The sequence below is a fragment of the Antedon mediterranea genome, chromosome 2 (genome assembly GCF_964355755.1).
Source record: "Antedon mediterranea chromosome 2, ecAntMedi1.1, whole genome shotgun sequence".
Lineage (NCBI taxonomy): Eukaryota > Metazoa > Echinodermata > Crinoidea > Comatulida > Antedonidae > Antedon > Antedon mediterranea.
Window position 1 is genome coordinate 23,863,112 of NC_092671.1, and position 17,007 is coordinate 23,880,118.

General features: G+C 31.0%; 1 protein-coding gene across 1 annotated transcript in view; it reads right to left on the reverse strand.

Moving 5' to 3' along the window:
* The window catches only part of LOC140039369 (uncharacterized), a 203,269-nt gene that overhangs the window by 23,150 nt on the left and 163,112 nt on the right, over positions 1-17,007 (reverse strand). The window contains exons 208-237 of the mRNA XM_072084972.1: positions 16,790-16,915; positions 16,385-16,585; positions 14,804-14,929; positions 13,798-13,926; positions 13,444-13,566; positions 13,118-13,246; positions 12,676-12,798; positions 12,340-12,462; positions 11,828-11,950; positions 11,353-11,478; positions 11,089-11,214; positions 10,606-10,728; positions 9,715-9,834; positions 8,581-8,715; positions 8,213-8,338; positions 7,984-8,109; positions 7,419-7,541; positions 7,111-7,227; positions 6,774-6,896; positions 6,268-6,393; positions 5,395-5,517; positions 4,938-5,063; positions 4,067-4,318; positions 3,816-3,944; positions 3,477-3,599; positions 2,716-2,844; positions 1,879-2,010; positions 1,558-1,680; positions 1,110-1,235; positions 48-173 (exon numbers count right to left, since the gene is read on the reverse strand). Coding sequence (XP_071941073.1) covers positions 48-173; positions 1,110-1,235; positions 1,558-1,680; positions 1,879-2,010; positions 2,716-2,844; positions 3,477-3,599; positions 3,816-3,944; positions 4,067-4,318; positions 4,938-5,063; positions 5,395-5,517; positions 6,268-6,393; positions 6,774-6,896; positions 7,111-7,227; positions 7,419-7,541; positions 7,984-8,109; positions 8,213-8,338; positions 8,581-8,715; positions 9,715-9,834; positions 10,606-10,728; positions 11,089-11,214; positions 11,353-11,478; positions 11,828-11,950; positions 12,340-12,462; positions 12,676-12,798; positions 13,118-13,246; positions 13,444-13,566; positions 13,798-13,926; positions 14,804-14,929; positions 16,385-16,585; positions 16,790-16,915 — 3,963 coding nt within the window. The remainder of the gene's footprint in view (positions 1-47; positions 174-1,109; positions 1,236-1,557; positions 1,681-1,878; positions 2,011-2,715; positions 2,845-3,476; positions 3,600-3,815; positions 3,945-4,066; positions 4,319-4,937; positions 5,064-5,394; positions 5,518-6,267; positions 6,394-6,773; positions 6,897-7,110; positions 7,228-7,418; positions 7,542-7,983; positions 8,110-8,212; positions 8,339-8,580; positions 8,716-9,714; positions 9,835-10,605; positions 10,729-11,088; positions 11,215-11,352; positions 11,479-11,827; positions 11,951-12,339; positions 12,463-12,675; positions 12,799-13,117; positions 13,247-13,443; positions 13,567-13,797; positions 13,927-14,803; positions 14,930-16,384; positions 16,586-16,789; positions 16,916-17,007) is intronic.

Here is a 17,007-nt window from a genome sequence, read left to right on the forward strand (position 1 = left end):
TATAACATGAATTATAACATATATTGGTTTGAACTTTTAAAACTTACGGTAGCATTGATATCCATTTCCAACATAGCCCTCAATACATTGACATGTATAAAATATTCCATGATCAATGCAGGTAGCATGCGGAGAGCATTCATTTGTTGAAGAATCAGCACATTCATCAATATCTAAAAAACAAACAAAATTTATATTTCCAATTTTTTTTTTCATTACCAAATAACCTATACAATAAAAAGTAGCGCTTCCAACTGTCCATTTATGACTAACTTAACTTAAAGCTCAGATACAGGCATGAATTTTAAATATAATACCTGGTTAATTGTACATGAATCAAATATTTGTAACAAAAATCAAGACGAAAAACATGAATTTCCCTTAATATGGTCAAATACAACATTTGGAAAAATTCTGCTATAAAAACCAGTACTTTTTTCAGTAGTTAGGTAGTTTAACCTAATGTAATAACATGTCTGGCGACTCCCTAGAAGGTGAAAAAAGATGGTGGATATACAGTGGATAATTTTTGCTATAGCATGAAAATAAAAATCTGAAGTTGAATAAAAATACCAGAAACGTAAAATTCAAGTTATTTTACATATATTTAGTCATCTGATAACATTTTTTTACCACACTGTTTATTTTTCATAGCTTTTTAAAATGCCTCTCTATTATTATTAACAAAATTTGTGTACAAAAGAATAGAGATTTTACTGTGTAATTTGAACTGATAAGAAAGTGCTTATTTTCAACAAGCTCATGTAACACAAATAAAATCCCCAACATTATGAAACATAGGGGAAACTATAGATCGATAATTATTGGAATGTATGATCAATAGAAATTTTTTGCCCGCACCTGGCCTTTAAGTATTTTGTTAAAAAACATGCATTTGGAAATCAATCTCCTTATAAAACCAATCATGTGTTTGTAAGTTGTTTAGTTTAACCAGTACTTTTGTAGAAATTACAAAGTTAATAAAGTTATTTCATAGTTGAATACTGTATGATTAATTTGTATGAATAGCAAGAACAGCATTTTGATGTGTATGGATTTCATGTGCATTATTTATATGCGTACACGATTAAAAAATGATCTAAACATACTTTCACATCCATTTCCAAGATCTTGGAATCCCGGTCTACATTCACATCTATATCCAAGAGGTTCATTAATGCATCGCATGTTCTCACCACATTCAGCAGTATCTGGCATGATACACTCATTCAAGTCTATAAATATAATTATAAAGTATTAATGGTTCTCATCTGCTAGCGTTACATTAATGAGTTCTACATTTTTAATACCGTTTCTGTAATGACAAAACATTATCAATACAAATTTAGATGTAATATATGTGTTTCAATAGCAAATCTTGTTTGTTTTCTAATGGACACTAAATATAATAATTAAATATGATGGAAATATAAAAAACTGTTTTATCCCTTTCTTAAGTTACTCAAAATGGTGTTAATGTGTTAATATATTTAGGTAAAAACAGAACCAACCAAATCAAATTTGTATTGGTAATAAAAGTATAGAGAATATTGTTACCATAGCAATGCACACCCGTGCCATATGAACCTGTTTGGCATTCACACAAATAAGAACCATCTTGATTGATACAATCTGCTAATTCATGACAATTTGTATCTTCAGTTGCACATTCATCCATTTCTAAGTATTAACACACACACATTAACAACACATTCATTTAATTAAATATGTAAAAAATATAATCATGAAAAAGAATGAATCATAAAAATCTATGAAAACTAAATCTTATCTGAAAATTGTCTTTATACATTCTTTATTCTCATACTGTTCTATAAATTATGCAGTGTGTTAAAACCGAATATGTTATAGCTGCAATACCTTGACATGTGCTATTGTCGACAGAGATGTATCCAGTTTTACAAACACATTCTTTTGATCCTGGTGTATTTATACATTCTTCAAATTCATTACATGGGAATAAGTTTGCAGGTACTGCACATTCATCATTATCTACAGAATACATGAAATAAATCCTTAAATTGTTTGAAAAATATTATAATCTGACTTCTGTTTCCACCATGCAACATTTTACAAACACATTATTTAAATTCAATTATTGTTATGATAGAAGAATTGACCAAAATTGAAACACTGATTGTAACAACCAAAACTGCAATATCTCTGGAAGTAAACATGGTATCAAGATAATGTTTTTAATATTTTAAATCTTAGATTATGTAGTTTCAGTATTTGTAAAATTTTGAAAATTCCAACTTATGTCTGATTTCGATTGAGTGTGCCACATATTTTAACAGGTATTTAATTTTCCAAAAAATGTGTTTATGCTATAAAATTTATGTAAATAGAATAATATTAGTAGAAATGAGTTGAATTATGATGTTGAAGAATCATGTTTGTTTGTATTTAGTTGAAAAATAAACTATGGATAAAAAAAGTTATGTTGAGAGTTAATAATGAAAAAGAGATGAACACAAAAAGAAAACATGTATACATGATTAAAAACAATTGATAAAACATATATGTCAATGGAATTGTTTTTGATACAAGTATAAGAAAATTTATATGAAAAAAATAGTGGATAATTAAAAACAAAATGTGTTTATTATGAAATTGTTAATAAGAAAGTATATTAATGTATATGAGATATATGAAAATAAAAGTGGGATGAACCCACGTAAGACAAAAAAAAAATACCTGTACAGCTTTCATATCCATCACCTGTGAAACCTTCCATACAGGAACATGTGTAGGAGCCATCTTCATCTTGACAAACAGCATTTTCTGCACAGGTATGTCCAAATGGATCATCACATTCATTATTATCTTTAAAAAAAAATGTTTCTATTACAAGTAATGTACCTTTTAGTGTGTTGGCCAAGTTTGGTTGTAGACAAAAATAAAATAATTTGGTTGACGTGAATAAAAATAATGAAAGATGAGGGGGTATCAATTTGATCTCTGTTGCGCATGCGTACAACTGAGGACTAGTGCTATTCCGCCGTACCACGCCGAGAATGTTAAAGAGTCGCTATCCAATCGAGTTTGAACAATAGTATGAAAGCCCCAGTGGTCTAATGGTTAGGGCAACTGCATATCAAGCAGATGGTCCGAGTTCGAATCTCGGTTGGGGCGACTTTTTCTCATTCTCACAGATTTCCTCATCTTTATCGTTTCAAATTAATTAATTAAATTTCAGTATATCACCGGGCGGTTTAGAATTAATGTTCTTTGCCTGCTGTGTTTATATATATATATATATATATAAACCTCAGTTCAAATTGGGAAGTCATCTTTAGGAAAAGTAGGGGGTTATCACAGTGTACTGTCCATTTCCAGCTCCTGTCCATTCACCTAATCTGGATTTCTTTATTGAGAAACTGTATATCACCATCTTTTAATTCTAATATGAAAAAATCCAATTATCCACTAGTGTAAATTTTTATGCTTTTACTTACTTTCACATATTTCACCATCACCAGAATATCCTTGGTTACATATACAGGTATAAACACCAAATGGATTACGTACACATGCAGCATTTTCACCACATCCACCTTCAATTAGGCAGCCTTGATTGGCTACAAATACAACACAAAATGTCAAACATTACATTTGTAGTTCTAAGTGATTAGTTGCTAGATTACATTATTGTTTCAAAAAATATATTCAGTATTTCTAATGATACTATTTAGTTAACCCAGCTACATCACTAATTTCACATCTCTCTTATGGAAAATTAACTCCTAACATCAACCTAGATTCAATCATTCTATGATCACAATAACAATTCTTACGATCACAAGCAAGTCCATTTTCTGAGAGATGGTAGCCAGGATAGCATTGACACTGGTAACTTCCTTGTGTGTTAATACATACTGCTGTTTCAGGGCACAAATTAGACTTTAAGTCACATTCATTTAAGTCTAAAAAAATAAAATTAATGAAGAATGCAATGTTATTTTCATATAAAATGTTTTTTGTTTAAACCTATGTATTACAACTTCATAATGGTTTAAAATGTTATTAATCTACAAAAACTATTTACCTTCACATAAAATCCCATTACCAGTGTAGCCTAGTTTACAGACACAAGAATGATCACCATCAAAATTATAGCACAGTGCATGTTCATGGCAGGTATTGAGACGAGTATCATCACATTCATCAATGTCTATGCACTCATTTCCGCTACCTTCATAACCATTCTCACATTGACAGCTATAACTGCCTGGTGAATTCATACATAATGAATTATCCGTGCAGTTTCCATTGCCAATGTCCATACATTCATCAATATCTAAAATAATAAAAATTTAAACAATTATTTGTAGTAATAACTAGAGGGTACTCCGAGAGTACAAACCTACTGTAAAATTCCCCTACATAAAATGTCCCTGAATATTTTTTTTTTACATTTTTAACTGCACACTACAAAGTTGTGGATGACAGTATGGTGTAATGGTTATGTATCCAGCCTCTCACAGTTGAGATCGCTGGTTCAAGTCCCACTAAGGGTTTTTTTTAAATTATTTTTTTATTTTTTTGTGGACCTTGATCTTTGACCCTGACCCTTCAAAATTTAACCACAATTATATGTGTCATTGATCATTGTGGCTAAGTTGAGAATTGGTTAAAAACTGTCGTCTCTAGGCAGTAAAATAGTTTTTTGTTAGTTGTGAACTTGACCTTCGACCTTTTCCCCTCAAATTCGAACTTGTCCGAGCTTTTTGGGCATAGATCATTGTGGCCATATGTGGCCGGATTCGGATGAAAACTGTGGCCTCCAGGCTGTTCACAGACAAACACACACCCAAACATACAGGAGTGAAAACATAACCTCCTTGGCGGAGGTAATTAAGAAATACTAAAAGGTTTATTTGTAAACTGTATGATTGTCTAAGGGTACATAATCTTACCACTGCAGTGTTCAAAACCATTGCCAGCATATCCAGATGAACATCTGCATGTATAGCCACCTTCAACATTTATACACTCTGCATATCGGTGACACTCTATGTCTTGCTCAATACATTCATTAATATCTGACATAAATTATGTAAAATATTGTACAATTAAAAGTCATGTAGTCATTTTCACAGAATGGTATTGTAAATGTTGATCAAATAAAATACATAATTACTGGTCATATAGAACATTTACTAGCTTCACTGTGCCTTATAATACATATTAAAAAAACAAGCAAATTTTCATAGCATTAACTAAAAACAAAACTCATTTTAAATCTAATACCTATAAATAAAATATGTTATTCAGGCTCACACGATCATGTGATATAATCATAATGGCTTGCCTCACTGTCTTTGGACTTGATGTTATGTCATATATTAGCTTCAGAAAATAAAACAACCTTACCAGAACAGAAAGCACCATCTCCAACTAAACCTTCTTCACAAACACATTGGTAGCTTCCCTGAGTATTGGTGCAGTTAGCTCTTTCATCACAATCATGGGCACCAGTTCCACATTCATCTAAGTCTGTAAAGTACAAGTACCATGTAAATGAGCATTTCACAAATTTTCATTTAGCAGGCTACAAAATATTTGTTTCCCTGTTTAGAGTATATATACAATAACTTAACATCATCTATGATAGTATATAAATCATATCTAAATAGCACAGAATTAAAGAAATAATACTGCACTGTTGTACATTCCCTTTTGTTGCTTTTATTATTTTGTGTCATACTTCTACCCTGTTCACATATATCTTATAATGATCCATGGTCATTCCTTCTGACAACCAGATCATTAAAAAGGGTAGTCCATACATTATGCCAATAAGGCCACCAAAAGATTTCAACTGTTGGATACAAATTACCGCGATCCATAAATAACCCCCCTCCTCCCCCCGGGGGTTGAATTTACTAAAAATATTGTATTTTGTGGCATGAAAATGGGTTGCGCATGACAACAAGAAACTTTTTTTTTTAAACTTGACCTAACTTGGCATTTGTTGTGTTTAACATTTTGGATCAAATTATTGGCATGTGCCACACATCTCTGACCACAATTCGTTAACATCAAACACAATTCATCACCTTGAGACATCATTGTCTGTTGTAAGCTACATATTGTTTTAAAATAAAAGCACATTTTGTTCAATTTCTCAAGCTGCCTTGCTGCCCTTCAAAAATGTTTACAGAGCATCGGTTTAAATCACTTACATTAAGGTTTCAATTATTTGTTTAATTAAGTTATAATGAAGAGAGACGAGTATATTCCTACCTATGCATATTCTTGATTCGTCTTGATAATATCCATCATGACATCTACAACTGGCAGTTTCCCCTACAGCAACACAAAGACCGTTTGAGCCACAGATGTCCTGTTCACCACTGCACTCAGTCTCAACTGCATAAACATAAAAACGTTTTATTTTATAGTAACCATAAAGAAATATGTGTAAATCATGGCATTTGTATCAACTGTATATGAAAACATACATTATTATGCATTCCTAATTCAATTAGTATGATCTTTTAGAATATAAAAAATGTTTTAATGCTTTCTTTAATTGTTAATAATGTAGTATACACCATATTTATCTGTATAGAATAATTTGTATCCAAGATATGTTAAAGAGTCAATGTTCTGTCACAATTTTTTAAAACCCATACATACACAAATCAGTTTCTGATTGTCTTTGCAATTAAAACAAATATTAAATTAGAATAAAACTGGAAATACATTGATGATTCTGGTACAGAATTTCAAAAGCAAACAAACTTTACCAGCACAAGTAAATCCATCACCAATATAACCACCTCTACATGTACAAGTGTATGAACCAACAGTATTAGTACATTCTGCATTGACATCACAATCATCTGTGTCTCGTTGACATTCATTTATATCTACAATATAAAACAAAATCATTAAAATGCTGATTAAATTTTGGTGAGGCTGAATTGATAATTCATTTTAGATTTTAAAGACTATTGTGAAAGAATACAAATACCAATCATATGGTAACATTCAATAAGGCAATATAATTTTAGATATAAATAGTTTTATGCATTGTGCAATTAGATGAACTCCGATGGTCTATTTTTAATGATTTTTACAGACCTTTACATCGCATTCCATTGCCCTCATAACCCGTCTCACAAACGCAGGTAAAGCTTCCAGCCTGGTTCTGACAATATGCCCGTCTATGGCATGGACGTTGCAAACATTCATTTTCATCTACATAATAAAAGATAATTTTTCAAGTAATAGAACAATGCAATTAATGCAAATGTATAAATATTAAAAGTAAGGAAATTGAGGTGAAGGAAAAGTCATTCTAACTGTGACTTGAAATCAAACGGTCTACTTGATATATATTATATAATTCTAAAAAAACGATTTAACATAAATATATTGAAATGTTTTACCTTCACAAAAAGTTCCATTGCCTTCAAATCCATGTCTGCAATAACAACTTTCAACACCATTTTCCTCAACACAGATTGACTCTTCATGACAATATTCTGGTCGTTCACTGCAAGTGTCTTCCTCTGAAAACATTTAACAATTTTGATTTCACATTATAATGTAATTTATGCATTTATAAGCTTTCTCGTCTTCTAACCTGTCAGTCCTCAATCATTTAGCATAAAACCATATTTCTTCACTATCAAAGATATAATTAAAGTTTAAAGAGTGCAGAATAAAGACATTTTGTCCCACCTACCAAACTTAGTGCAAGATCTTTAAGATCTAATAGTACTGAAAAGCTTACAGAGGTCTGCTATATCTTTTATACTGTTAAACTGCTCAATAATGATGTTTAATGTATTTTTCACACGTGAAATCTGTATTTTAGTTTCCATGATAACTTTCTTACATGTTTGATATAATACATAGCTTCATTCGTTTTTAGCTAGTATCTTTAATTTATGTTTTATACCGAAAAAAAGAAGTATTATCCATGTAAAGCTAAACTAAGACTAGACTTGCCTGTGCAGTTGTATCCATTACCATTGGCACCATCAACACAAGAGCATTCATATGTACCAGGGTAATTAGTACACTGACCCAAGTGAGAATGACAATTGTCTATTCCCCATGAACACTCATCTACATCTAAAGAAATTAAAAAATAAAATTATCGTTTAATTGTATCTATAATTATTTTAGAATGTACAAAATATTATCAAATATTTATGTGGCACATATATAATCTTACCAACACAAACACCAGAGACTAATTTGACAAAACCATCCATGCATGGACAACGGTAGCTTCCTCTTGTGTTTTTGCATACAGCATTTTCTGTGCAATTTGCAATACCAGTTTCACACTCATTTGTATCTAAAATTATTGTAAAAATATTCAAATTATTATTTAGTAACAAATTGAATTAATTTTATAAATGAATAAAATGTGTAAATATTTAACATTGAATTAGTCTAGCATGTCTTCTATGATTCTTTGCTATTGGAATTCTATATCTTTTACATTTTATTTTATGTTTATTCAGAAATTGTCAACATAAAAACAAAATTAGATTAGATACTAAACATTTGCTCAAAAGTGTGAGAGTGATGACATACCATTGCAGAAGGCGATTCCATCACCAACATATCCTGCAATGCATTGACAGGTGTAGTTTAGACCATCTTCTGTTATGCATTCTACATGCGGACTAACAAGGCAATCATTTTGACCCGAGGTACATGGGTCTGACACTGGGAAAAAATAAAAAATATAATTGTTTTTTTTAATAAATGTTTAATTTTATATATATCATGAATTTTATCTCTTATGAAACTGATATGTAATTTGATGTCACAATAGCCCTTTTCTCAAAGGCTGATGCCGGCATAGATATCTCCTACATCGTTACTGTCTTATATCTATTCAAATAGGACTATTGTGGCAGGACTATAACCAGTAGATCGACTTTCAGTCATGAGAAAGGATCTAGGTATATCTGACCAATAAAAGTGCCTGTCAAACTATAGGCCTACTATTTGTTTAGGGCTTCATGTATTGTTTATGTTTACAGTATTCCTAGCAATTATGGCGGCAAATAATTCATTTCTAGAGATTTCTATCCATCCTATTTTGTCATTTTTTCAACAGAAAGTTTTAAAACAATGGAAGCATGCGATTTTGTCCATGCATTAATATAATCTGCATATCTTTTCCCCGCCCCATAATTATTTTCAACAATGTTCTCGTGTCAAATTAGTCTGAGCAATTCCCCATTTTTTGCTCATTCTCTGAAAACAATTCGCAGAGAAAAAACACATTGTATACATTTTCTTGACTGCCAAGATGTAAAAACAGACATCGGGATGTAGCGGCTTTCCTTCTCACATTGCAAGGAATAAGGTCTGGTTGATGCCGGCACGGTGCAGGCTCTACCCGTTCTAATTGATAACCAAACCGGTATGGTAATATAATATTCCCCATATATTCTCTGCACACAGGGTGAGAAAAGGGCTAATGTGACAATGTGTTTTTCTGTAAAGAGCCTCAGCTGTATTGCTGTATTATAGTGCATCATTTAGAGCAACCCAAGGGAAATAAAGTTGAATAAATACATAAAAGAAATTTCTTTCTACTTTGTATAGTGATGACCTAATAACCCTTACATTTTGAAATGACATCACATAAAAAAAACTTATCTATAAATGTTAATGTTGTATACATTTATTATAAATGCTATTTTGATTACATACAGATACATGTTTGGTATCCATCTCCAATATAACCTGGTGGACATGCACAAAAGAAACTTCCCATTGTGTTGTTACACTCAGCTTCTGGATGGCAATGTCCAATCTCACATTCATTGATATCTATTTGAGGAAAATAGTGTTTATTTTGATAAAGCATTCAACCAAAATCAAAAAAAAAAAAAAAAGAGTATATAATATATATCTTCATTAAAGCAGACATTGTCATACAAGAATGTTTTTGATAAGAAGCTGTATAATCAGGCCCTTAGAAATGTATGATACAAACACAATAAAGATAAAAAGAAATCAGTCTGACAGCCCATGGATTAAGGAATAGAAAGATATTCATCGACGGTGACTTCAAACGATTTTCCAACGCGCTTGCCTATACTAAGACACTGCTGCCAATCAAACAAACACGCTCATTGAACTTCCCGTCTCTAACCGCGGCCCTCTATAGAACGATGCGAATCAACTATTACATTTTTTTAGAACAAAACGTAGCCATGTAGAAATCGTATGCGCAGTCTGATTGTTCTATTGACATGTCTGCGTCGATGATTAATTGACAATAACAATAATTTTAATTTCAACATAACCGGACTACGAAAAGTTCACTTTCTTACGACCGTTAGTATATGCAATATTATTCATGCCACCAAGGTTATAAAGGTTGTTGTGCATGTGCAGTAAATAATATATTAGGCACACTGTGTTTATTTTGTAATGTTGTGGGCTGTCCACGCTCTGTTGGTTAGATTCACGGAAGCTTTGATCTCAAACTGATGAATATCCTTCTATTCCTTAAACCATGGACAGCCCAGTTCAAAAATCTGTCAAAGTACTGTTTTGATCTGTTCTGATCACAGAAAATAAATGTTTAATGCTTACCCTCACAGTAAGATCCATCACCCTCATATCCCTCACGGCATGTGCACAGATGACTTCCATCAGTGTTAAGGCATTTAGCATGACTATCACATTGATGAGTACCAGAAACACATTCATCAATCTCTGCAAGAGAACATACTTAATAACTATAACTTATTCAACATTGATTCTAACAAGAATCCAAAAATATGAATGGTAAAAGCAATATAGACAATAAACCACACAGTCAAGTTCATTTTGTATACAAGTTTTTCTCTGGTAAAGAAACTTTAAAAAAATAGTAAATTTTTAAATAGTTGCTCTTTTTACACACTTATCTGTAAGAATGTAATGGTTTGTTGTATTCAGGCATGTATCAAACAGCTTCTGTCTATAAGGCACAATTCTTGATCTGACAAATCATTAAAAGATACCAAAGTGGAGAGATATTAACAAATTTAGGGCAGAAAAACATTTATATACAGTAATAAATGATTCACTAACCTGTACATGAGCGAAGTCCATCACCAGAATATCCCTCTCTACACTGACATCTGAAAGATCCAGGTGTGTTGACACACTCACTGTTCATTGTACACTGAGCAATTCCATTAGTACATTCATTGGTGTCTATGTAAAGGAAGATTGCAGATTCAATAGAATTGTTATATTTTATTCAAATTAAAATTATTATTTACAATTTTGGTTTCTCAAATTTCATAATTCTGAAGAATCATTTTTGTTATTATTAGATTATGTTAACTTTACCTTCACATGTAACTCCATCCCCATTGAATCCTATTAGACATGTACATTCATAAGATCCATGTATATTGTGACAATTTGCATTAGAGCTACAGTTGTTCCCGCCTCGTAATAAACATTCATTTGTATCTGCACAAAATAATAAAAGTTGTAAAAGTTTGACCTATGAAATAATAAAATAAGGAGGTAGACTACTTTAGTACAGAATGGCATATTTTAGTATTTAGTGAGGTACTTTCCCCATGATACATTAACATTATTATTTAACTTTTTCTGACGTTGAAAGTGTACAAACATTGCTAAAAATATTTGTACATAGGATGAATTAGGGAAAGTCCACAGTGCAACACCGATCAAAATCATTGTATAAAAACCAACAAAAAGGGTACATTAACTCCATTGGAAAATATCGAAAACATTATCTGGAAAATGTGTACACATATTTTTGCATGGCAGAATTTAGGGTATGCCTACTTACCATGACATTCACGCCCATTACCAGAGAAGCCTTCAGGACACGCACAAGTAAAAGATCCAACAGTGTTCTCACAGAGAGCAATTGCTGAACATTCATGTAAACCTGTACTGCATTCATCAATATCTTGAAAAAATAATAAATTAATAAAATAATAAATCGTTAATTTTATTTAATTTTCAAAAACTGTACAAATTTAATTAACCCAAATTTTAAACACACACACAAAAAAAATAATAGTTGTAAGTAAGAATATTATTCAATAATATATACGACCGATTCCTTTCATTTTCTGGGTCTATTCTACGTTTAATTGTTTGAATTTATTTATTGAAAGCAAACAATAAAGGTAATAGTGGATACAATATGAAATATTAAAAGTAATTGCAACTTCATGCCGTCATCACACAAGCAGATATTGTAATAATAGATTAAGCACCTTTTTTTAAATGAATTTTACGCATTATATCTAAAGTTTGTATTTTCAAAAAGATTTGAAGAGAGTTCACACATACCTCTACATTCAGTGCAATGGCCAGAATATCCTGGACCACATTGGCATTTGAATCCATATTTGGTGTTAACACAATCAGCATGATTCCCACAGTTGTCTGCTCCCATTTCACATTCATCAATTGCTGAAATGATGCATGTTTGATATCTTGATAATTTCTTTTATATGGTAAGTTAAGTTACAGCTACTCATTGATATTTATTAAAGTTCAATTTTGCTAGAATGTTATGTGCCATAAAATGTATTTTCTAAAGTATTAAAAATAAAATATATTCAATGAAATGTATAGAAATCTATTCAAATAGTCCTAAAGTATGATAGAAACTTGTTGACATACTTTGACAATATCTTCCATCTCCACTGTAGCCAGAGAAGCATTCACATACATATGAACCATCAGTGTTGTAACAAAATGCATTGTGATCACAAGCATCTGTTCCCTCACTACATTCGTTAATATCTGTAGATTGTAATACTAATTATTAATCACAAATAATCAATAGAATTAAATTACATTAGTTATTGATATAATTGTAATAGTAAACCCATGCTAAAGAAAATTTATGGAGAGATTTGATTACTAAAATACCAGGAATATTAATATAGTTATCTACAAGTACTTAGAAGGCAACCACAAATAAACAATCTTAAAATTTTATCCTTGAATTTATTTCATATCCAATAAATTAACTTTTACAAAAATTGTTGAAATTAGAGAAATGAAGTGTAAGGAGTTTCAAGTTGAGAAAAGTAGTAGCAAATAGTAGCAAAACTCTTACCATCACAATTTCCAGCATTTCCATTTCCAGTATAACCATCTTGACATATGCATGTATAGTCACCGACAGAATCAACACATAGTGCATTTATATCACATCTGTTTTCTTGACGTAAACATTCATTTACATCTGAAAAAAATAATGAAACTGTTATTGCAAGTTTCTATAAAGCATTTTAAATTAACACAAAATACAAAATCAGGAATTTATTAGATGCTGAAAAGATGATAATTACTATTCAAATTTAAAAAATGTATCTACTTAATTAATGTTTGTAATATTAATAAAAATACTGGATACATATTTTTGATAAAATTTGTACTTACTCTCACAAGTTCTTCCATCACCAGTGAAACCATTTTGACAACTACATTCATATGTTCCATCAAGGTTAGTACATATTGCATGCTCATCACATACATTGCTTTCATCACTACATTCATCAATGTCTTTAAACATAATGAAAAACATTTTTTAAACATATAGAAACATTAATTTAAACAACATAATTAATGAACAATTGTTTAAAGCAAACATAAACAAAGTGAATGTTGTATTGATTACAATATCCACTTTAAGATACTTTTAAACTATATTTAAACTTTATTAGCAATACGTCAATGTTACAGAATGGTTTTTTAAGATATACTTTAAAATCCTGAATGTGATGGGAAACTTACCATTACAGACATCAAGCTCTTCATCGCGCTGATATCCTTCAAGACATTCACATATGTAAGAGCCAGCAGTGTTGTTACAAACACGATCCCTGTCGCATTCTGCGATGCCAATTGAACATTCATCAATGTCTTAAAATAGAAACATTTATTTTTAAAACCTTGAAATATGGTAACATGAAAATCTATACTTATTTGTTTGCTTTTCATATTCAAATACTTGTAATTATTTGTTTAGTGTATTTACATGCTTATTATAACAATAATATTTATTTGGCATGTTATCATCAAACACAATCTTGCCAGGAGCAAGCAATATGCATACACCTGAACAGATTTAACTTCTCTTACTCCAACGTTAACACAACAACCAATTATAAACAAAGTTACCAAATTAGGTAAAATGACATAAAAACAATACACGAACTACATATACAAAAGAATATGAATGTAAACATTCAAAAACATATGAAAATAAAAATTTAAAACATCAGGCCATCAGTACTTTGAGCTTTAAAGTTGCAATTTTTAATATCATTTTACCATAGTCTAGGGAAAATTACACAAGAGGAGTTTAGAAAAGTGTTGGTTTTTGCCTTCCCAATGAATTAAATCATCCTTCACACCTTTCACTTAATTGCACATATTCATTAAAAGAGTACAGTAGACATGAATTATTTTAAAACCTAAAGTCAGTCTATTTACTTAAAAAATATCTTCTATACTTAAAATATTTAAGGTCTTTAATCTATATGAATATGAAGTATTCCAATTCCTTTATTTTCTATATAAAATAATCGAGTATCCTTTTTCTGAATTTTCTCAAGTCTAGCAATATTACACTTTTCATTTTGTGTCCACATACAACAATATGTTATAATGCTCAGCCGCTTTACTAAAGGCTTATTTTATCTTCAATATCAGTTAAAATAGCAAGTCCTCTGTCTCTCTCTTTGCTAAATATTTTGCTTAATTCATTATTTTCTTATTACTTTATTTAAATACTCACCAACATATGTGCGCATAGTCTCATTTCTTGTCCAACCACTTTCAGAGCATTCAAATGTTCCATTTCTATTTGTGCATGGTAAGAAGTCACATCCCCAGTGTTCAGTATCGTCACACTCATCAATATCTATATATATATATATAAAGAAAATCAACTAATTAAAAGGTACTTGATATATCCTGGAAATATGAAAGTAATTATAGTATGAAATAGAACAACGCTTGGATTAAACACATCCCTCTATAAAACGCCCAAGGAAATTTACTTATTTTCCCTCCACATTCATAATACACACAATACTGTATTACAAATTTCTATTGACTGCCATGATATACAATTTACAAAGCATTCTGATACAATTTGTATTGCATTTTATCACTTTAAATTTTTTCATATCGAGGAGGAGAATATATGTTACCATTTTAAGCTCTGTCTACAATATCAAACTTGATGTGACAAAAAATGTGATGTGTCCTTAAATGAACTTGATCAGGCTAAACAGGCTTTAGCGCCCCCGCCTAAAATTTATCAGTCATGTCTTTTTTAAATAAAATAATGACTATTTTTATTTTTCTGCAACCCGACGGATCGTTTATCATTTAGGCCCGGGCCTAGTTTAATTCGCTCATGAAGTGGAAAAAGAGTAGACGATTGTTTTCTCTTCAAAACGTTAGATTCGCGCGAACAAATTCGCCTAATGAAAATTGACTTTATGCGTATCGGGCGCGTGGGTTCCGTTTCGAACCCACTAAAGCCTGTTTTCCTGTCATCGTCGCTATCATCGTAATAATCGTAAGCGACGATCGTTTGAAAACGATCAAGTTTAAATGATAACGATAGCGAGTACCTTTTCCTGTAAATCGTTAACATTTCAATGTTTATGTAGAAGATTGCTGACTATTGTTAACGATAGGAAAACAGGCTTTAAGTAAAATAACGTTACGTTAAAGCGTGTCGTCACTTTGATCCAATTTAAATAATTACTATGCGACATTTAATTTGCAAATTCAACAAAAAATATTTAAAGACCCATTAATGCATATATAATTATATACCACCTTAAAAACATTAGGCCTAAGCCATGTCATTCCTTGTCTTAAATGTATGTTTTATGGTAAATTATGATAAAAAGAGAGAAACTGCAATACCTAAATAGCTTGCAGTGAATGTCCTCTCATGGATGGTCTTTAGGCCTAGCCTTTTTCTAGGCCTAATTATTTGTTCGGGGGAAAATATCTTTATGATGTATTCATTGCCCATGGTGTTCAGGAGATAATTTCATAGCACAATATCTACAAATGTCATTGTACTCTTATCTATTCAGTGCGAGTTGGGTGATCCTTATAACAAATAATACATGCGCTCTAATCTATGCCTTACAGTAGGCCTATGTTTGTTTACATATTTTGTATAGCTGCATTCACTGAAGCTGTTGTTTTTGATAAAATAACAATCCCTTAACACCCAAAAAAATAAATGCATTCCTCAAATAAACAACTCCCTAAAAACTCTTCTGAAAAACGGCCTGGGCATTAAGTCGTATAAATACGGTAAGTATGTAACAAAGAATAAAATATTTACCAATGCATATCTTTTCATCTACAGTAACAAAGGTACCACCTTCGCTACCACCATAGCTACCTAAACCATTATCTTCAACTCCTTCAGAAATAACAGGATGTCTATATCCATCAAAACAATCACATGTATAGCTTCCTTCCAAATTCACACATACAGAACGGGTGTCACTGCAAGCATTTTCTCCAGCACATTCATCAATATCTATAATTTAAAAAACAATGATGTTTGGGTTTAACGCATATGAATGAAATTTCAGTGCTTTATATAATTGAATAGGTTTCTAAGTCAAATTATTAATTTAAAAAAAGAAGTAATTTCATTTATTTATGAAAAAAGTTTGTATAAATATTTTTATTTCGAGAACAATACATTATTCAATATATAATAACAAATGTGTTGGTTTACCTTGACAGCCTTCTGCTCCACTTTCTATATAACCTTCTAGGCATGGACACATGTAGTCACCCTCAATGTTAAAGCATTCAGTGTTATCACCACAGTCATATGTACCAAGTGTGCATTCATCATTATCTGTAGTAAAAATAAAAACAATATTGTTATTCTTCATAGATCTGCACATCCAACATTTATACATATATTGTATTCATATAGAGTAGGAAGTT